General features: G+C 39.8%; 1 protein-coding gene across 3 annotated transcripts in view; it reads left to right on the forward strand.

Annotated features, from left to right (window-relative positions):
• Window positions 1-23,211, forward strand: part of SIPA1L2 (signal induced proliferation associated 1 like 2) — a 330,522-nt gene that overhangs the window by 275,430 nt on the left and 31,881 nt on the right. For all 3 annotated transcript variants that reach the window (XM_073627936.1, XM_073627938.1, XM_073627937.1), the window contains 4 exons: window positions 5,083-5,286; window positions 7,066-7,201; window positions 14,128-14,347; window positions 16,715-16,840. In XM_073627936.1, the coding sequence (XP_073484037.1) occupies window positions 5,083-5,286; window positions 7,066-7,201; window positions 14,128-14,347; window positions 16,715-16,840 (686 nt within the window). The remainder of the gene's footprint in view (window positions 1-5,082; window positions 5,287-7,065; window positions 7,202-14,127; window positions 14,348-16,714; window positions 16,841-23,211) is intronic.

Here is a 23,211-nt window from a genome sequence, read left to right on the forward strand (position 1 = left end):
GTTCTCTTTTTTACACCCACCCAAACAAGGAACTCCACTGCATGTTTGTGTTGTAAGAATTATGTGAATGAGGTCATAGGGCTGATTTACTAAATTAGTAGAAAATCTCTTATTTCAACAAATGCTCAAATGTTCTCTTCAATCATCCCATCTTGTAAATAACAGAAAACTGTTTTGATCTTAAATCCCTTGCATATGGTTTGGTATTCAAAAGGAGTATAGCTTTACCTGATTCATCAAGCTAGATGAACATTCTCTGTAACAGCTTGTAAAGTGTTTGCTTAAAAAATATCATTATGCAATATTATTTTATTTACCTGAATAAAAATTGTTTTAAGTCATGATGTTTATTACTGTTGTGCAGTCAGGTTTCAAACCAAGCAAAGAATTTGTCAGTATACAGTGCCTTGAAAAAGTATTCATACCTTGAAATCTTCCACATTTTGTCATGTTACAACAAAAAACCTAAATGTATTTTATTGTGATTTTATGTGATAGACCAACACAAAGTGGCAAATAATTATCAAGTGGAAGAAAAATGATAAATGGTTTTCAACATTTTTTACAAATAAATATGTGAAAAGTGTGGTGTACATTTGTATTCAGCCCCCCTGAGTCAATACTTTGTAGAACCACCTTTCACTGAAATACTGCTACAAGTCTTTTTGGGGATGTCTCTACCAACTTTGCAGATCTAGAGAGTGACATTTTTGCCCATTCTTCTTTGTAAGATAGCTCAATATCTGTCAGATTGGTTGGAGAGCGTCTGTGAACAGCAATTTTCAAGTCTTGCCACAGATTCTCAATTGGATTTAGGCCTGGACTTTGACTGGGCCATTCTAACACATGAATATGCTTTGATCTAAACCATTCCATTGTAGCTCTGGCTGTATGTTTAGGGTTGTTATCCTGTTGGAAGGTGAATCTCCACCCCAGTCTCAAGTCTTTTGCAGACTCTAACAAGTTTTCTTTCTTGTATTTGGCTCCAACCATCTTCCCATCAACTCTGACCAGCTTCCCTGTCCCTGCTGAAGAAAAGCATCCCCACAACATGATACTGCCACCATCATGTTTCACGTTGGGAATGGTGTGTCCAGGGTGATGTGCAGTGTTAGTTTTCTGCCACACATAGCGTTTTGCTTTTAGGCCAAAAAGTCCAGTTTTGGCCTCATCTGACTGCAAACGGGACTTCTTATAGCTTTCTTTTAATAATGTCTTTCTTCTTGCCACTCTTCCATAAAGGCCAGATTTGTGGAATGCACGACTAATAGTTGTCCTGTGGACAGATTCTCCCACCTGAGCTGTGGATCTCTGCAGCTCCTCCAGAGTTACCATGGGCCTCTTGGCTGCTTCTCTGAATAATGCTGTCCTTGCCCGGCCTGTCAGTTTTGGTGGACGGCCATGTCTTGATAGATTTGCAGTTGTGCCATACTCTTTCCATTTTCGGATGATGGATTGAACAGTGCTCCGTCAGATGTTCAAAGCTTGGGATATTTTTTTGTTATAACCTAACCCTGCTTTAAACTTCTTCACAACTTTATTCCGACCAGTCTGGTGTGTTCCTTGGCCTTCATGATGCTGTTTGTTCACTAAGGTTCTCTAACAAACCTCTGAGGGCTTCACAGAACAGCTGTATTTATACTGAGATTAAATTACACACAGGTGGATTCTATTTACTAATTAGGTGACTTCTGAAGGCAATTGGTTCCACTAGATTTTATTTAGGGGTATCAGAGTAAAAGGGGCTGAATACAAATGAACCCTACACTTTTCACATATTTATCTGTAAAAAAGTTTGAAAACCATTTATCATTTTCCTTCCACTTCACAATTATGTGCCACTTTGTGTTGGTCTATCAGAAAATCCCAAAATAAAATAAATTTACATTTTCGGTTGTAACATGACAAAATGCTGTATACTTCAAGGGATATGAAATCTTTTTCAAGGCAGTGTATGTAGCTATGTGCTTTACAACTATATAAAGCCACCCTCTATCGGCAGCATGCTGGAGATCCTGACCACTGCTTTCACACAATGCAAAGCAGCCCAGCTCTTCAGGGATCTGACACACCTCTGCACAGTTTTCTAATTAGTAGCATTCACACTTCCTGAACAGCATTGTATATTCAAGCACTGTGCAGGGGGACGTGTCAGACCACTGGAGAACCGTCCCTCTACCTTATGTGTGAGAGCAGCAGTCATGATTTCCAACATGCCGCAAGTACAAACAACTTTATATAGATGTAAAGCACTGACACATATTTATAATAACAATAATATTATTAATAATAAAATAAAAAAATTAACATATTTTTTACTTGTTATGTAGCCAGACTGCATAACAGTAATAAAAACCATGAATTTAGTTGAAGGATAACTTTTTTTTTTTAGCCTCAGACTTTGAAGAAAGGAATTACGTACAAGCCACTAAACATTGTGCTGTGTAGCACTTAACACACAATAATAAAAATAATAACAATAATAATAATAACTGACATATTCTTTACTTGGTATGCAGCCTGACTGCATGACAAATAATAAAAAGCAAGACTTTGGTTGGAGTTTCCTTCTTTTTTTTTTTCAGTTCCACACATAATAAAGAAATAAATTATGTATGAAACCACTACACAATCTGTGAATGTCTGCTGTGTTACTCATGTCTCATTTGCTCCCTTTTCCCATTAGTTTTGCTCAGTCTCCTATGTTTAATTTTGCAACTCTATTGCTGACTCAAGTCCTTATAGACTTTTTAGATCCAGGTAGTCTTGCTTACTTGGGTTTTAGGGGTTTTCATCATGTAGTAAGTCCTGGAAACAAGTGTCAGTATTTATATACAACTTCAGGAGCATATTGGTACCACCGAGTTCTTACCTGACTTGTTTACCATCTTTTTTGTCTCAGATTGAACCCTTTGATTAATTTCTGATCTAGGCTTGTTTTACTGTCATATCTTATTTCAAGCTGACGTCAATATCCTTGATTTCAAGAGTTTTCAGATCAGCCATTGGTTATCTCTAAAGCTCCACTGTTCCTTACGTCTAAATTGTTTTGGCTGTCTACATGTAACAGAATACCATATTCAAATTTTGAGGATTGTTTTTTTTTTTGTGTATTCTTGACTCTCTTAAATTGATGCATGCATCGATAGATGCCACAGTGTTTACACCATGAGAACACAGGGAGTAACCTTTACAAAATTCCCTGTGACCTTAAAAATGTTGATTGGTCCCTTTTAACTTTCCAATCAAAGGCTACAGAGTGAGAGCTCTGCTCACTGTGGGTTTGTTACCTCCTAAGTGTGTTTATAGGCAATTTTATTAATTTTTCGATACAGGGCTGCTGTTAAAAATCACAGTGCCCTGTATAGCCTACCTGACAGCTCTTCCCCCAAACCATTAAAATTATATTTTCGTTAAAAATACACTAAAATCATCATTACCAAACCTGTGATCTGTACAGTGTGGATTAGTGTTTTTTTTATATATTTTTTGAATGGCTGGATCTGTGTGTAGGCAAGCTATGATACACTATGGGGATGCAGCAGCTGTATGAACACAGCCGCAGGTTCTAATTTCACATGGTGGATGCAGGTGTATTGCCCCAAACCCAGAAAGTGATCATTTGGGGGTCATTCACCCGCTCCTGCACACCTGTCAAATTGTCTTTTACCTAACAGTACCTGACTCTCTACAGCCAAAACAAGCCCCTGGGAGCACTAAGAGTCAGAAAATACTTTTCCCATACATGCACAACTTGGTGCGGTTTATTAGGACTGGCTCCACCCTTAAGGTTTATCCCTCCTCTTAAGCTTTTTGCTGAAATCTATCCTATGGAAAAGGATTTTAAAAGAAAATTAGCTATTTCACTAGTGGGTCCTATGAAAACCACCTTGCACCAACTTCAGGCTTAAACAGCGGTACCAGTTCCCATTCAAATCTGTTCACAGTCCAAAACCCAAATGGGGGCATCCACTCAATACTGAGCTTAAAATCTCTAAACAGATATGTACCAAAATTTAGGATGGAATCTATGAAATCTGTCATTATTTCTCTCAGACAAGGGGATATTCTGGCATCAGTAGACATAAAAGAGATCTAGACATCTCCATCAACAGTTTGCGTTTTGTCGTGAGAGACTAACACTTCCAATTTGTAGCATGAAAATGCTCACCCTGCTTCTGCCACTTCTTAGAACCCAGGGCATTAATGTCACAAGTTACCTGGGTGATCTCCGATTGAAGGACTTCTCGACCACAACCTTATCTGCCAACATCCAGAGGACTATTCAGTTTTTTCAAAGTAACAGCTGGATAATCAACTTTCCAAAGTGTGTTTTTCAGACCTCACACCCTCTGGCATACCTGGGTGTAATTTTGGACATAGCCCAAAAAAAAGTACCTTCCCCATTAGGAGGAAGCTGCTTCCCTAAGCACACATATGGAGACACTCGGGCCAGAATGGCACCCCTGAGTTTGCTTCTGCAGGAGGGCTCTGGGCCTAATCATAGCCTTCTTTGATGCAGTTCCCTTTGCCCAGTTTCACTCCATACCTCTTCAATTCCCTCTTTGAGTCCCTATTTGTTGTGTCTAAAGGTCCTCATAAAAGACATCCTGCTTATATAACTCCCATGGTTGACACTGTAGATTACACTGGGGACAGCAACTTACTTCAGTGGAGCTTTGCTGCAACTGTGATAGCTGATCAACTGCACCCTGCATTTTGGAAGCCCTATCAGCGTTGTAAATACAGAGCAAAGCAAGGTGTCACACTGACAATAGAGCTTTACTGATTACACGGGTATAAACATTGCAAAGTTTATGGATGGATAATGCAAGAACAGGCTCTAGTCCCAACTGTGTCCAGCCCCTATTCTAGTGCCTAGGGCAGGAGCCTCTTCTGCCTCTGCATCAGCCCAGCCCTAAGTCTAGTTGAGTGTGACTTCCTACTACTAGCTATACAAAAGGTTCCTCTAATTTATGTTGTGACAAAAAACATTTGTGTGCAAGTCATTTTACTATTCAATTTGCGTATTGTGCAATAATTAGTATTTCAAAACATTATTTGTTTTTCTTGACATTGCAGTGGGTCACGCCATTCAGGAAGCCCTTCATCACAATGTCCTAAAAACAGTGGAACATTGGATACATCAAAAGTGTACATTGTTTCCCATGGCGGTATGCAAAAGAAGTCTTTCCAAAGGCAGGAGTCTCATAGCAAATATGTAATTGGATGGAAAAAGTCTGAGGACACTTCTCCTCCTGGAGAATGTGATACAGAGTGTCAGGGGTAAGAAACATTAATTTGATATGTACTTACGTTTTTTATTGACTTCTTACATAGTTTTATAAAACAGTTTTACCATGTAGAAGAGCGAGGGTGTATGTTATATGTGTTCTATTTGAATGTTTATGGGGTCAATTCACTAATGTAACGTGGTCATGTGAATCATTTGCATAAATTATTGCATGCAGTAAATTAAGTCCGATTTCATAAAAAAAAAAAAAAAAAAAAAAAAGAACGATTATGAGGTATTTACCACAAAAAAAAAAAGTTTTAGTAAATATAATTTTAAAAGCCCTTGAGTCCAATTCACAAATGGACCAGAGAGTAAAAAAACATGCGACCCCACGCTGTTTTTTGACAAATACCTTGTTGCTAAGAAATGGGCCGGGAAGCCGGCCGCTTCGCCCTTAACAATGGATGACTCATCAGCTGTACGTAAAAAAAACATGCCGACAATGAAAAATTATAAAAAAAAAAAAAAAGAGCGTGCCCCCCCCCCCCCCGTCCATACCGGGCCCTTCGGGTCTTTTGGATATATATATATATATATGGGATACGCTTGTATTGAGACCTCCTTTCTTCCCAAGGTGGTTTCTTCCTTCCACCTTAACCAGGACATTGTGCTTGTGCCCTGTCTTTGTCATGCTCTGAAACATTACAAGGAAATTTCTTTTCACTGTTTGGATGTGATTTGTGCTATATAATGTCTTGGCTGCAGTTTATTTTAAATAATTGGATTCACTCTTTGTTATTCCCGAGGGTCCCCGTAGGGGGCATCCTGCCTGTCATTCTACTATTGCCAGGTGGATAAGACAAGTCATCATTCAAGCCTATAATAAAGTGTAAGGTTCTTCCATCCCTGTTAAGGAGCACTCTAGCAGATCTGTCAGTTCCTTATGGGCTTTTCAGCTTCAGGCATTTGCTTCCCAGATTTACAAGGCTGCACCTGGTCTTCTGTTCACATGTTTGTGAAGTTCTACCAGGTGAATATTCAGGTCTAATGTAATGACAGTTTGGGATGTAAGGTGCTTCAGGTCTGACTTTTAAGCCTTTGTTTTGACCTTTGTTAGGTGGGCCTGGTAGTATTTGTTTGCTGTGATGCCCACCCCTCAATTGCATTTTAGACATTCCATGGTCTAAGTCTAAGATCCCAAGTCCAGAAATGATTAGAATATTTGTCTTGCCTGCAAAATCCCTCTCTTGGAATACATGGATACAGGTCCCTCCCCACTGTTAATTATGATTTACTCCTTATTTCTTGCTAAAAAGAAAACTGAGGTTTGCTGGAAGTAGGAGGTCAAAATCCAATGTCCCTTTACATATAATTGGATAAATAAAGTGTGCAAAGCATAACTAAACTTAGTGAGCAGTAAATGTTCTAGGTAAGAACTCTCTGCTTTAGTAAATTGGACCCAATGCATTCTTTTCCAACACATTAATTTACTTGCATTGATAGAGAAGAAAAACAATCAATGTTCTTTTTTATTAACCAGGGAAAACAGTCTGTATGGGGTGCCTCTATATATTATATTTCTACAATTTAAAATTAATATCAGATCAATTTATTAAGTTCATATACATACAGTATCTGAAAACAAGTTTTGTCTAAAGTAATATTTTAGTAATACACTGTAAATATTTCTGGTTCTTCATGGAGAATTTCTTAGTATGATAAAGCATGATTTAAAGATACATAAAGATTTAAAGAACTACATTAGAAAATATTTTAGACATTATACATACAATAAATACGTTATTAATAAAATATGTATATTTTTCCAGTGAAGAGGACTTGCCTTCATCCAGTTTGCTGCAGAATTCAGGCATTGAGGAAGAAAATGAGCACCAGCGTGTCTTGCCAAAAGAAGATTTCCTGAAATGGTCTGACAGTCCACATGCTGAGGAAGAAAAAACAAAGGTATACAATATATACAGTACAGTGTAGTTCAAATATATTGCAAAAGCATGAAGACATTTACAAATTTGAAAAAAAGTGAACAGGAGCGTCTCCCATAGAAGCAGTAATAACATGGTGCATTAAGGTGCATGCCATTCCTAACACATGTGCTAATTAGCCTGGTACTATACATAAGCACAGCTGCTCCTATATGAGAAGCAGAAAACTTCACCCGGTATACTGTTTGCCCCTGTATATATTTTGGCTTCGGTTTGAGGTTTAAGTGGCAAGCACCTTCATGGCTCTAATTTTTCTAATGTTATTGCTGCTTCTTTGGGAGATGCCACTGTTCATAGGCCCTACTTTGGCAGATGGCCCTGTTCCTTCACTATACATAGGTACATACCTATTACATAGGTAGGTACTGCTAACCCTACCCATTTTGGATTTTTTTTCCTGTCTCTAAAAAGAGTGGACAGTACCGTCCAGAAACACAGATAAGTTTGCTAAAACTTTAAAGCGGTATTAAACCCAAAAGTCACATCCGCCTGCCTTAGCACCGCCCTTTAACATGTGTCCACTACAGTTAGGCTTAAGAGAAAGGAGGAAACTGATGGGGAGGTTTAAATTAGAACTCCAGGAATATTTTCACATGATTTATTGTGGGTCAGCTTGATTAAAACTCACCCTACTCATGTCATACCTATATGCTCACTGGGGATGATACAATCCACTGCAGTAGTATTTGCTGCACACAATAAGCAGTGTCTTCTTTCTGAGCTTCCTGGGGCTTCAGGAACTACTTTTTTGGTCTTCTTGGTTCTGAACATACAGGGAGATAAAGAAGAATTCCCCAAAGTTTCATCCCTTTTAGCCACATACTGTATACCTCTGCTCAACATTACAGTAATTATTACAGTTTTCTGAGGATTGAGGATGGCTTGAATGCTAAGAAGGTAGCCATTAGAGTGGGGCAAACAGTTTGAGCCGAACATCTAAATTTGCAGGTCACTCGACAGGATGTTTGCCTGCCAAGCTCCCCACAATGCACTGTGCACTGTACAGTGCATTCTAACGCTGACTGGGGGTCCATGGGAAGTGGGCAGGGGGCTTATCAGAGTCTGGAAGCCACCTTTAACAAGGCACCCCCCAGATCTGCCCCCCATTTGAATGAGTATGGGGTACATAGTACCCCTACCCATTCACCAAAAAAGTATCAAAAAGAAATAAAATCATACACACAGATTTTGACAATTCCCTTATGGAAATTAAAAAAACAATGTCCCTCGATGTAGATCCATCGTCAATCACGACGTCGAAGCCATCATGGTGAAGGCTCCATCCGCGATGAAGGCTAACTGTCATCTGCCTGCTCCGCTCTCTGACAGTTCTTAAATAGGTAAGGGGCGGGGCCACCTGGTAAAGCCACCTGCTGGAACCACCCTCATGTGAGGTCACTGACCCAGCATGCACCAATCGCTAATGTCACAGGGGGGCGGTGCCACCAAGTGACGTTGAAAGGTGGCTTCGCCCCTCACCTACTTAAAGTGGTTGTAAACCCTTTACAACCACTTTTTGCTACAGGTAAGCCTATAATAAGGCTTACCTGTAGCTACCCTGGATATCTCCTAAACCTGCACGATTTAGGACATATCCCTTGTATCTGCATGTGTCAACATCATCGGCACATGCGCACTGAAGCAATGGCACAAACGTGCTGTTGCTTCAGTTAGAGTACTGTTACCGGCAGCTCCCACGTGCATGGCATCATCGCGGCTCTGGCCAATCACAGCGCCGAGGCCCGGGATACCCGGAAGTAACTCCGGGAACAATGTCGCCGGCCGGAGCGGGGTACGAGGACCGCTGCGGGGGCTTCAATCTAAGGTAAGTAATTCATAATGAGCTAGTATGCTGTGCATACTAGCTCATTATGCCTTTGTCTTGCAGGGTTTTTTTTTGTGTGGGTTTACATCCACTTTAAGATGGAAGCCTATGCAACGGTAACAGTTTGCCGCTGGAGGGCTTCATTTTCAGGTAAGTCTTGCATAATGTGCTAGTATGCATTGCATACTAGCACATTACGCCTTTACCTTGCAGGGTTTCTTTGTTAGTCTTTTTAAGCTTTACTACTGCTTCAAAACAAAAAAATGTTAATAAAATTTTACTAGTGTATGGCCATCTTTATGCAGCTGAAAATGAGAACAATATTGTATCTGCATTCAGAGAATAAAATATTGAAAGGATTGTAGTGTTATCAGTATTAGTTATTCCATGTTGCTGCTTATCCTCTGTGGTAGTGTCTTCTGTCAGATTACAATTCTGGCACAATAGCATTACCTCCCTGTTGGGGACAGCCGTCTTATGATACTAGCATGCAAATGAGCTCAGATATGAAACTTGCTAGATTTGTGAGAATCACAAACACTACAGATGGTGACAAGGATGCATTGTCATCATCCTTTTCTCCATTTTACATACCTGTGAAAACACTGCAAAGCATGCAGCATGGCTGAATGATATGAATACAGTTTTCTTGCCTTTGACTCTTATCCTGACTTTAGTACTTTAGGTGTCACAAATGTTGACAAGCGGAAAGCTCTGCTGCTTCATTTAGCCGTAGAAAAAAGTCTATGATACCTTTGAAACAATGACAGCATCTGCTGACACATACATTGATGTCAAGGAGAAACTGAGCACTTGTTTCAACCCTAAAATAAAATACACAATAAAAAAGTCGCTATACTCAGACAAGCAGCAGAAGAACTTAATAAATCTCTAGATGCACTTCACACCATATAATATTTGCTGGTCAATAGCTGTGCATTTTTACATCCCAATATGGAAATAAAAGGACAGCTAATACGAGGCTGAAATACATACTACGATACGTAGAATAAGACTTACATAACCCTGTCCTGACCAGAAGTCCTTGATGTGTAGATCCCCAGACCAAATTCCACAGCATCAGTATTTGTTGATTAACCTAATAATATTTAATCGCTACTTTGCCTGACTAAGCCCTTGTTTACATTGACTGCGGCTTTAAAATTGTGCGACTTTATCTGAAATCGCACAATTTCAAAGCTGCATGTCAGTGTGCCTTTGGGTGTGACTTGGAAGACATCTGTGCGGCTTCATGCACAGATGTCTATGCAAGTCGCACCCGAAATTGCCAAAAGTAGTGCAGGAACTACTTTTTCAAATCGATGCGCCACCGCAAAGCTGGCATTGCACCGTTTTGAACAGTGCGATTGCAAGCAATAGGATGCGACCATTGTTCACATTTGAGCGACCTGTCAAATCGCATGACAAGTCGCTCAAATGTGAACAATGGCTAAATGATTTTCACTTGATACCCTGTTTCCCCGAAAATAAGACCTAGCGTGATTGTCGGTGATGGCTGCAATATAAGCCCTACCCCCCAAATAAGCCCTAGTTAAAGTCCTTGTAGGTCTTATTTTCAGGGTAGGGCTTATTTTCGGGGAAACAGGGTAGGGCTTATTTGGGGGGTAGGGCTTATATTGCAGCCATCACAGACAGTCACACTAGGTCTTATTTTCGGGGAAACAAGGTATGTTAAAAACACATTGGGCCCAATGTTTAAATAAATATCCTGTTAAGATTAAACATTAAAGACTGACAAGTGAATTCAAAGTTGTTTTGTTATTTTTTTTTTTTTACTTGTACAATAATAATAATAATAATAATAAACACTATACTGTCTTTTTTAAGAAAATATTTATTTCTATGCATACTGTGAGTGCTCACAGAAAGCTGTTTACAAACAAAGCCATGTGATTGACTGACATAGCAATTGTATGATAGGAAACACTATGGCATTAAAGGTATCCACAGGATTATAATACGTTGACAGGTGGGATGCAATTAAACAAGTTCCCAGGCCTTCATCTAGGATATTATCCATAGCTTGCACTCCACAATTTAAAGTGGACTTATGTCCAGACTATGCACACTAAAGTATTACATATTATGGACATGCAAGCAGTAACAAGCACTTTAAAACAAGCCCTCATTCCTCTCTGTATCAATGAGAATTTTGGGGAAATTCATCTTCATAACACAAGCACAGAAACCTGAATTCTTTGCTCTCTATTATCTTTGAAGAGCAAAATCTTGGCAGAGTGCCAGTCCTCTAATCACACAAGTAACCCCAAACTGATACCCTACTTTCTTTTGATCTTTGAGAATGTATTACTTCACGTTATAAGCAACTGAAGAATTGAGCATGGGGATGGGGGGGGCCTGTTTCATTTACTGCTTGTAAAGAATATGTAAATACTTTGGTGTCCATAGCCTGAGCACAAGACTTCAAAGTTTCTACAGTATGTCTATAGTAAAATAAAAAACAGGTACTTTCTGCACTTGTAGTGTTTTTGATGAGACAGAGATGTGATGATTTTTTTTTTTGTTGTGTCCACACTTTAATGTCAACATTTAAGTCAACATTGAATATTTTTAATCCTCATGCTGCTAGCATTGGTAAATAGATAGAAAGTATATCACATTTACTTGATTTAAACGTTTTTTTTTTACATTTCTTCAGTTACTTTCTGGTTTCCTGCATAGGCAAATTATGTCATACATCCCAGGAGTCTTCAGGAGAGGAGGAGGGGTTTTCTCAGCTAAGCACACCCTCCTGCATGCATGCATGCCTGAGCTAAGGGCAGGTTGATTCCAGGAAGTAAAATAACATGGATCATTTGCCCTTACTCAAGATGGCCACAGCCAGAAATGCTAGAGGCATGGGCGTTTGCAAGGGGGTGGCAAGTGTCCACCCCTGGAGAAAGCTGTCCGCACACCAGTGTTGCCAGACGCCCGTGAATTTCCGGGCAGCCCGTAAATTTCAATCCGTTTTTGAGCTACTTGTAAATGCCTGTTACGGACGGCAGCTGCCCGTGAAAAATATGGCTGCAGGCCGGCATTGGAACTGTGCATGCGCAGTTTCAAAGCCTACTGGGCTCGGGCAAGCTCGTACATGCTCGGCCACTTTCGGCCGAGCGGGTGTATCTGCGGTGAGGTAATGACCACACATGCGCCCGCTCTCCACTCTCCAGCAGACTCTCCAGCAGCTATGGATCCATCTATGGCTTCTGGGGGGAGACTCCCACCACTATGGCAATGAAGAAATCATGGACTGCCGCACTCTGAAGAAAGGCATCTTTATTGTAAATCGTTAAAATCCAACATAAGTCACTTCACAGGGACAATACAGAGCACCACTCCACTGTGTGCACAGCTATACTAAGTCCTGGAGACCAGACCCCTGCACCATCCATCCATCCATGGCTGCTGTATCTACAGTATGTGATGTCCTTATCCTTCAATCACCTCCTGTATCATGTCCGCAGCCTACAACCACCTCTTGTACCATGTCTGCACTCCACAGCCTCCAACCACCTCCTTTACCATATCCGCAGCCTCCAACCACCTCCTGTATCAGGTCCGTAGGCCTCCAACCACCTCCTGTATCATGTCTGCTGCCTCCAATCACCTCCTGTATCATGTCCGTAGGCCTCCAACCACCTCTTGTATCATGTTCGCAGCCTCTAACCACCTCTTGTACCATGTCCGCACTCTGCAGCCTCCAACCTTAAAATGATGCCCCTCCTGAAAAAAGTTCTGGCTAGGGGGTTGTTTTTCAAAGTGATTTCTCAACAAAATAAAGCATAGAGACATGGATGGATGGATGGGGGAGTTTGCTTTGATGAATTAAATAGTGTTTTTGGTTTGTGGTGCTCAGATGTAGTGAAGATCCGCTTTAAAGACTTTAAAAGGCTTGTATCTTCATAGACATGAAATAAGCCAATTCCACCATCAGCACGGATCATCTTGTCACTCCAGCCCTAGCTGACATTGTTGATTACTTTAATCAGGCTAAGATCTAGAAGCGGCTTATCATTATCTTAACATACATTCAGACAGCAGGTACATAACTTTCTTTTGATATGGGAAGACATACTGTATGTGTAACAGTTTCCAGTGTGTTCTGCTAATAATTTTTTATTTACAACAAAACTGAGTTGGACTTCCAGGGAAAAAAAGTTTGTTTTTTTTTGCTCAATGAATGTTTGATTTGATTTTTGATTGAACAGTAATACAGTGAAAGATAAGATATATATTATACAATTTTGTAAACATGACATGGTTAACACAAATCATAGTAACAAACAGCAGAGTAAGATGCAACAGGGCAATCATTAATCTCATTCTATTGCGATCAGCAAAAAAGTATTGATTAGTATATGAGGAGAATAATAGGGTACAAAGAAATACAAAGAATATAGTTAAAATAGGTTAGAATGGAAATAAACCAAAAAAATTGAAATTTAATTCTCCAGAGGACTTTCACTAATAACAGAAGAGTTGCACTTAACTTCAGTGGGTGACTCTTAAAGGCTAAATACATCTTACTAATTTTTATAGGCAAATCAAACGCTATGTTTGATTTGCCTATAAAAATTAGTTTGGGCCAATGTGGTTTGAACAATTACTTTTTGTCACAGGAGGCTCTGGCAGCTGTTTATCCAGTAACTTATCCTGCTGCATACGGTAATGTGCTGGGTTTTGGCTGATTCCTCCTCGCTTCATTTGTATGGCTGGAAAGAAATCGAGCTGGTCATGTGTTAAATCAGCCATTCAGGTGTACCATGCATTTTTATCAATTGATTCAAATTGTTCATTGATTAACCAAGGTGAAGAGGCAGGCAGATGACATCATGAGCCTCACCTGGACCAATTTGATACCCTTACGAGGCGCTCCTCCATGCACATCCAAAAATGTTCCTTTCCAAAGTTTGGAAAACTAAGTTATACATTAGGAGTTTTTTTCAAAACAATTAGATAACTGTTGTATAATATATATGACATAACCATTTAAATAAAATAAAAAATTAACATGCATTGAATATTATGTTTTTTCTTTCTAGTACTCAGCTTATGGAAATTTGTCACCAAGGCCTTCAATTTACAGGACACTTTCAGATGAAAGTATGTGCAGTAACCGAAGGGGGCATGTGTATGCCAGCTCCCATAGTTCAATAATTGATCAGATTTCAACAACTGATATATTGTTCAGCACGACACCCCCATACAGCAGTACACCTCCTATTCTCAATGATTTGAACACCGGCTTGGCAAATCTAAAAAGTATGTATTTTTCTATTATGCTATTAACAATTGTTTTTAATGCTTATTTTACCTGTTTCAAAGTATGTATATGTACCGTTTAGTGCTTAGAAAAATAATATATATTTCTTGTTTTATTTGTATTGTTATAAGTAGGAGTCATCCTAGGTTGCAGCCTTTGGATCAGAACCCCAAATAGGACCCAAAAATTATTTTTGGGGTCCCCATATTATTTATTTTCTAATAGTTTATTAGAAACAAAGAGGTTATAGTAGAGCTGCACGATTCTGGCCAAATTGAGAATCACAATTTTTTTGCTTAGAATAAAAAGATCATGATTCTCTCACGATTCTTGCGACGTAAAACCTTTCACATTATACAAAAACAAAAATGGGCTAACTTGACTTTTTTTTTTTTAATCCACTAAAGTAATTTTTTCCAAAAAAATTGGATTTGAAAGACTGTTGCGCAAATACAGTGTGACATAAAATATTGCAACAACCACCATTTTATTCTCTAGGGTGTCTACTAAAAAAATATATAATGTTTGGGTGTTCTAAGTAATTTTCTAGCAAAAAAAAAAAGATTTTAACTTGAAACCAACAAATGTCAGAAAAAGGTTAAGTGTTTAAGTGGTTAAACTTTTTTCACTTACACACAAAGTCTATTCCATTGACAAATTGTTACAATGTTTATACTTAAGTTCAACTGATAAAGAATGTTTTGATTCTTGGCAGACTGCCCAGTTTTTCTCTTCCTGTCGATGGCTGTGGCTTCAGAAGAGCAGAGAGAATTCTTTACATAGAAAGAATTGTGAAACACATTTTTTCAAGATCGCGATAACGATTCTTGACGATTAATCGTGCAGCTCTAGGTTAAAGTAATTATTCTCTAAGAAAAAATATAATTTTTGATAGCATTGCATTTACAAAAACATGTTTACAGGGACCAAAACTGCAGTCATTTGGGCCATTTTGTTATCATGTGCACATTCCCTATAAGGGTCTTAGGACTCCCCATCATCTCTATCATTCACTCTGGTCCAGGAAATAGCTTTTTAACTGTCTCCAGGGAGAAACCTAAAGCCCCATACACAGGGGCAGAATGTCGCGAGACATTGGCCGGTCAAAAATGGTAATTCGACCCATGTGTATGGCAGCCTGTCCGACAGAAGCCGCCCTCTGTCAGACGAGCATGCTGGAAAACCAGCAGCCAACCAACTCCCGATCAGCGCTCTCCGCCAATGAGAGTGCTGATCAGAGTGTTCTGGGGGGGTTTCCCCCTGTCAAAGCACAATAACTCGGGGGGGTGGGGATCACAATACTAATTTCAGATAGTTAGTACAGCAGCTCCGACCAGACTCATAGTGTGTACTAGGCTTAACAGGCCTTTTTTCACTTGGCAGCAAAACCAATAAAGTTCTATTTTAGCAGTAAAAGCTTAATTGTCTATTTTCACTTGTGTTTATCAGTCTCCCTCCGATATAGTGTGTAATAGGAGGCTTCTGTTACGGGCATAGGAGTTCTTTTTCACTTCAAAGAAAACCAAAAAGGGTCTAATTGTTGATGTTAGAATCAGGCACTTTGTCATTCTCAGAGTATTTGTATCCATAGTCTTTCTTAAGTTATTTATTTTGAATGTTAGCCATTTTCAGTCTGTATAATATACTGTTTGTAAAATGTAAAGCAAAAGCCAAAGAAAAACCAATTGAACCATAAATGTTAGCCATTCATTTGGAAATTTTTAGTTTGGATCATTGTCCCATTGTATGATCCAATTCAAGCCAAACTGAATGGGAAGCTGTCAGAATTAGAAACATGGGAGCTTCCACTGCTGATTTGTTTAAGGCGCGTACCTACTGTGGCTTCATTATGAGTAACCAAACATGTACAACAATACCAGGTCTCCAAAAAAACAATATGCACATGCTTGTTTCAGGCTAGTAACTTAACAATTAGTGAAGGAAGCATAAGGATGACAGCCCTAGAACAGGCACTTTCAAAAACAAGCCCGTGGCAACCATTATTTTTTTGCTCTATGGGGTTCCTTTTGAAGGTCTTTTGACAGATAACCTTGCGGTTTCCTAATAATTTTATAATGAGAGACTCGCTGTAGGCACAATTATCTTCAAGACTCCTGGTCCTGAAGCTGCAAAGTAATTTCAAATTATCACTGTTTCAATGCTTAGCATCATGATTGGTATGAAGTCTTGAGGTGGCATTGTGTTTGGTTTTAAATGGAATGTGTTTCTTTTGATTTGTAATGCTATTTGTTTTCAATCTCTAATGCCCAAAGATAGTAGAGATTGTCAAATACACGTTTACTAATTTGAAAGACATGCTTCCCCTGAAATATTTGTGTTTTATGTGTTTTTTTTCTCTCACCTAGAAGACTGTTGGTTTTCTGATGGGTCACTGTCCGATAAGTCAAAACTTAATGATCCAGATTTAATTTCAGAATCAGCAGCAGGTTTGGATTGGCCCCGACTTGTAAATGCTGCCAGAGTCTTTGAAGGTAGTCAATTTTTTTTCTGATTGTTTTTTGTACATTTGCTATACTGCCTGTTTTCATCAGTAAGGTCAAAGAACAGTGTTGCTTGCTTAATTAAAAAAAAAACTGATTCATACCGAATCCTCTGTGAATGTCCAGTTAGGACATGTTCTTTAACTTGTTTTTAAAGAGAGTGACTAGAGTTATTTTAAACCATATTCTTCTTTATCATTCGCATGATGATTTTGTAATACTTTAGGTCTTCCTAGGTTTGAGGAAACCAGAACTTTGTTTTTAATTAATGTGCATATTGCTGTATCTTCTAATCAATGGGTGTTTCAGGTAAATGTTCTCTGATGTCTGTTGTAGCATAAGCAGTTAAGAACCAAGATGTACCTTGTACCCCTCTGGGAGTTATCCCCCACCAGTGCACTGTGTCCGGCGCCTGAACACAGTGCATTTAAAAAAAAACAAACAAAAAATAGAAAAAAATGTTCTTTAAGGGACCTTTGTGCACCCACCAGTGCACTGTGTCCGGCGCCTGAACACAGTGCATTTAAAAAAAAACAAAAAATAGAAAAAAAATGTTCTTTAAGGGACCTTTTAAAAAAAAATTTTTTTGTGACTGCTGGCTGGGGGGGGGGGGGGGGTGCAGCGCCCGTGCGCCCTCTATGGATGGGCCGCCATTGGTCCTCCCCCTCAGCCCGATCTTGGCAGTTTTAACAAGTGCTGATACCTGGAAAATAAGATGACAATATGGCTGGAACACTGGTTGCTCTGAAACACTGGAGCATTCTGCCCTTCCTCCCTGTATCAGCAGCACACAATACAGCACATGGTCTCTGTAGCAGTCAGCTTCTCCAGGGAGTGACAAATACATCATGCATACAGCATACAGCCTCTAGCAAAACAGCACACATTGCTTTGGGAATCCTAACACAATTATTATAGTTGCACAGCAACAGCAAGTCCCAAGTCCTCTCTCTGTCTCTTTCTGCAGCAGCAAGTTCCAGCACGATGGTGGTCAAGGTTGCAGCAGGAACCCAGCAGAACAGCACGCAGCAGCAGCAGTCCCTAAGCCCCTTTCTTCAGGGCTATAACAGCTGGCAGCACACTCTATCCAGTTCTGAGTTAGCCAGACACAGCACTTTCCAAGGCATCCCACACAAACGATGTGGGTGTTGGTACAGTGGACACTCCCTGGGTACTCCACTCTCTCCACACAGTTCCCAGCCAACTGTCTGTACCCCCCACCTTCAGGTGGGCAGGGTTAAAAATCTACTGGTAAAACAGATTCCTCTATGGCCCAACTAGCCAGTCAGGTTCCTTTCATCCCTGGGTAGCTGGGGCCAGCAGTCCAGGCTGCAACAGCAGCTTATCAATGTCCTCCATGTCCTGCTCTCTTTCTGTGCTGTAAAAATACACATTTTTGCTGCATCCTATCTTCAGCACTGCTGGGCAGGGTTTAAGGAGCATCGCTACAAAATCATAGACAAAATAGATTTTTAAAAATTGTAAAAGTTCCTAAGCATAAAACAACAAATGAAAACTAAAAGTTCCTATGGATAAAAGAACACACAAAAAGTAAATGTGTGTAATCCCCCTTAAAAATTGCATTAGAATCAGTGTTGTCAACCTCCTGCAGCATTTTTTACTGACATAACATAGAAAATTTACCGATGGAGCACATTTTTTACTGACAACCTGAAAAATTACAGAACTCCTACTAAAAAGGAAGACAATTGATATTTAAACAGTATAAATACAATATGAAAACACCGACAATACCCATAATAAGTAATTTGCCTGGTTTACACTTTTTACTGATGGTTGGCAACCCTGATTAGAATCAACATAAGGATAAGTGAATCCAAATATAGATAGAAATTTAGAAATGTCTTTTACTATCTTGCTTATACAGATCCACATTTCTCTCCATGCACTTAGAATTTACATAAAAAAATAATCAGTTTAATTGTGTAGAAGGTCTTCAGTTAGTTTGAAAAGATGAACTGTGGACTATGTCTGGCATATTGGGAATTATATACAGATATCCATTGGCCAAATATCAACTCAGTCCTCTGTGAATATTGAACCCAGCAGACCAACTCACTTATCTCTAATTATGAGTAACAAGGAGAATGTATGACTAAAGCCAGCCATACATAGATTTATCATCTGGTTATTGTCACAATGCCAGATCCATGGGTTCTAATCCCCACTTGAATGATTCCAGGCTCTGTTTTCTTAAAAAAAAAGATACTGTAATTTGGAAGTTTAACTTCATGCTGATTAATGTTGATTGGAACATACATTTCCACTTTTCTATTTACACGTGCATTACTCAGACATTACCGGAAATGCATAGATTTGTTGCAACACAATCAAAACTTAGTAATGCTTGGCTAGCCTGAGTCACGGTTAAAACTAAACATCAGGCAGATGTAAAAGAAACAAATGAATATGGCTGTGGATTCCTTGTATAGTCTATAACTGTTACAGAGAAAGGGGGTGTCAACTGTTTGTGCTGTGTGATGAGGCTGCATAAAAATCTGGATGAACAGAAATACTAATTTTTAGGCAATATAAACTGCTCTTTATAAGCATTTCATTCGTGTATTTAGCTGCTTGCCTGAAGTTCTGCTTTAATAGATTAACAAGGATTGAAATGGAATTCCTGACTAACTATGCTTAAAAATGCCCCCCCTTATGCTACCTACCCTGTGTAAAAAAGATACTTACCTTTTTTTTGTCCGTTTTGGTCCAGTCATGTGATCCCACAGCTCCTGAAGCTCGAGAAGTGCCCGGGACGAACGGTGCATGCGCCGTACAGAACAGCACAACAGCTGATTTTACGATCAGCTGTTGTGATTGCGAGACGGCGCCTGCGCACAATAGCCGACGGAAGAATTTTTCCTGTCAGATTGTGCCTTGCGCTGGCGAGGCGTGTTTATGTCGCCGAGGGGTGGATTTGTACATGTTGGGGGCGGATTTATAAATGATGGCCAGTGCTGTAAAGATGGGGGTGGAATTTTTAAAGATGGCCAGTAATAGTTAGTGTCAGGCAGGAATTCCATATTAGGTCTCTGACTGATTGTTCTTCTCTGACAGTACTTGTGATTACAGGCATACCCCACTTTTAAGTACACAATGGGGTTTATTTACTAAAGCTGGAAAGTGCAAAATCAGGCTCACTTCTGCATAGAAACCAATGAGCTTCTAACCCCAGCTTGTTCAATTAAGCTTTGGTAATAAAACCTGGAAACTCATTGGTTTCTATGCAGAAGTGAGCCTGATTTTGCACTTTACAGCTTTAGTAAATAAACCCCATTGTGTACTTAAAAGTGGGGTATGCCTGTAGTTTAGTTAGTAAGACTGAACACATTTTGCTTTAAACTGTCTGCACGGCATACAAGAGCAAATTCCCAAAAGTTTCATTATATGCTGTCTATAGAAGCAGTGTGACTGACCTACCATCTGTAGTGGCCATACAAGAGATTTGCAAGCCTATAAATTATTGTATTGTGGCATGATATTCTAGTCTGTTAGTGCAACAGAGTTTGTTGGGATAGAATTGTCTGCTTTTGTTATTAAGGTGTCTGTTTTTGTTTGATTTTCCTATATTAGCCGAAGAGTTCATTGTTTTTTCACCCTGACTGCTTTTTCGACAGCTATGACAGCTTTTCTCTTCATTCCAATGCTTTGCTTGATAGAGGCTTATTTTCATAGCTCACTTGTAGGAAAGAAAAGGGACACAATTATATAACAACAAAATGAATTATCAAACCAAGCTCCATAAGCTAGTAGCTAAAATACAGTACAGATTGAAGGAAAGTCCTGTCCTGTAGTGAGTGCTTTTTTTGTAATATTCACCTGTAGTGAGTGTTTAGCCACTTAAGGACCGAGCCTCTTTCTGAGATTTGGTGTTTACACGTTAAAAACAGGTTTTTTACTAGAAAATTACTTAGAACCCCAAAACATTATATATTTTTTTCGAACACCCTAGAGAATTGAGGTGATTCAGTTCGCATTTGCAGCGCTTTATAAATCATTCATTCATTCATTCATTCAGAATAAAATGGCGGTCGTTGCAATACTTTCTGTCACACCGTATTTGCGCAGCGGTCTTACAAGCGCACTTTTAATACAACAGTAAAGTTAGCCCAATTTTTTTATATTGTGAAAGATAATGTTACACAGAGTAAATTGATACCTAACATGTCAGGTCTCGTGGAATGGCGACATATCTTTTACCCTTAAAAATCTCCATAGGCGACATTTAAAATTTTTTACAGGTTGCATGTTTTGAGTTACAGAGGAGGTCTAGGGCTAGAATTATTGCCCTCACTCTACCAGTCGCGGCGATACCTCACGTGTGGTTTAAACACTGTTTGCATATGCAGGCGCTGCTTACGTATGCATTCACTTCTGCACGCAAGTTCGGCAGAACGGGGCACGTTTAAAAAATGTTTTTTCTTATTTTTTTACCTTTTATTTTTTATTGTTACACTGTTCTTTTTTTAAAAAAATGTGTCCCTTTTAATCCTAAAATGCAATAAAAAATGTATGCACTAAAATGCAATAAACAGAAAAAAAAAATGTATGTCATTTAAAAAAAAAAAAAAAAAAAGTTGCTTTAAGAGCTATAGGCGGAAGTGACATTTTGACGTCGCTTCCTCCCTACAATGGTATGGAGACAGGTGGGGGCCATCTTCCCCTCACTCGTCTGCATACCAAGCCAGGAAGAGGACCCGATCGCCTCCGCCGCTACCAACGGTTCTGGTAAGCGGCAGAGGGCACCGGAGAGCGGCGGGAGGGGGGGCCCTCTCACACCACTGATAAAAGTGATCTGGCAGTGAATCCACCGATCACTTTTATCTAAAACCGAACTGAAGAAGAGGATACCGGGGTTATGGCAGCTAGCTGCTGCCATAACAACGATATCCCTCTTCAAAGTGCTGACATATATCGGCGTGAGCTGGTCCGGAAGTGGTTAAATTGGATCATTATAACTTCAGATTAAGGGGAAATTCTGTGTATCATCCAACCACAAGTGTTATGTATACACTGTCAAAACATAATGGAGGAGATTTACTAAAACTGGAGAGTGTAAAATCTCTGCAGCTCTGCATAGAAACCAATCAGTGTCCAGGTTTTATTGTTAAAGCTTAAAGTGATTGTAAAGTCTTGTTTTGTTTTCTAAAAAAATAAGAAACATATTATACAGTACTTACGTGCTCTGTGCAGTGGTTTTGCACAGGACAGCCCAGATCCTCCTCTTCTCGGGTCCCTCGCCGGCACTCCTGGCCCCTTCCTCCTGTTGAGTGCACCCACAGCAAGCGACTTGGGGGCACCAGAGCCGAGCCGTAGCTCCCTGTGTCCACTCAGACGTGGAGCCCCCCTCTCTCCTGATTGGCTAACTAACTCTGATTGACAGCAGCGGGAGCAAATTTGCGCCACTGCTGTGTCTCAGCCAATCAGGAGGGAGAGTCCTGGATGGCCCGAGGCACTCGTGGACATCGCTGGATAGAGATGGGGCTCAGGTAAGTATTAGGAGGGCTAAGGGGGGCTGCTGCACACATAGAATGCATTAAGATAAAAAAAAAACCTTACAATCAATTTAACTGAACAAGCTGAAGATAGAAGCTGATAGTAAATTCCCCCTATGCCTTACTTCACATTCAGGTGACTAGCAAATCATCTTAAACATTATAGAACAAGTCCGGTTAAATGTAACTAGCTACTACTTTACTCGCTGTATCATGACCTGGACAAAATAAATCGTAGCCTCCCTGGCGGTTTTCCCGAGTGTGGCTCGGGGTTAAAATTCAGTACCATTAGCGGTAACCCCGAGCCACACTCGGGATCGCATTGCAGGATCCTGGGGCGGCGTTACTTACCTTGTCCCCGGGATCCTGCGATGTCCCCCGCAGTGTCCGAGGGCTCCGTCCTCCTCCGAAGCCTCTCCGTGCCAGGCTCCGTTCCCTGCGAGCGGCGCGACGCACGGGGGCGGAGCCTGGCGGCAAATTCAAAAAAAGTAAAAATCATAACACATACAGTACTGGAATCTTACAGATTCCAGTACTGTATGAAATGATTTCACATCCCTTTTGTCCCCAGTGCTTTGTCCCATGCCCTGCATGCAGTTTTACATGATATACACTGTTCTTTCTGCCTGGAAACTGGAGATTGTCCATAGCAACCAAAAAGTGTCCCTTTACGTCAAAAATGGCTTTAGACCAGCTAGAAAACAGCGATAGTAAATTAGAACACTTGCAGAATTGAGCGATAGTGAATTGTGGAAATTTATTTTATTACTTTTTTTTTTTTTTTTATTATTTATTTTTATTTATTATATTATAATTTATGTTTTTGTGTTTCAAACTTTATCATAC

The sequence above is a fragment of the Aquarana catesbeiana genome, linkage group LG04 (genome assembly GCF_042186555.1).
Source record: "Aquarana catesbeiana isolate 2022-GZ linkage group LG04, ASM4218655v1, whole genome shotgun sequence".
NCBI lineage: Eukaryota > Metazoa > Chordata > Amphibia > Anura > Ranidae > Aquarana > Aquarana catesbeiana.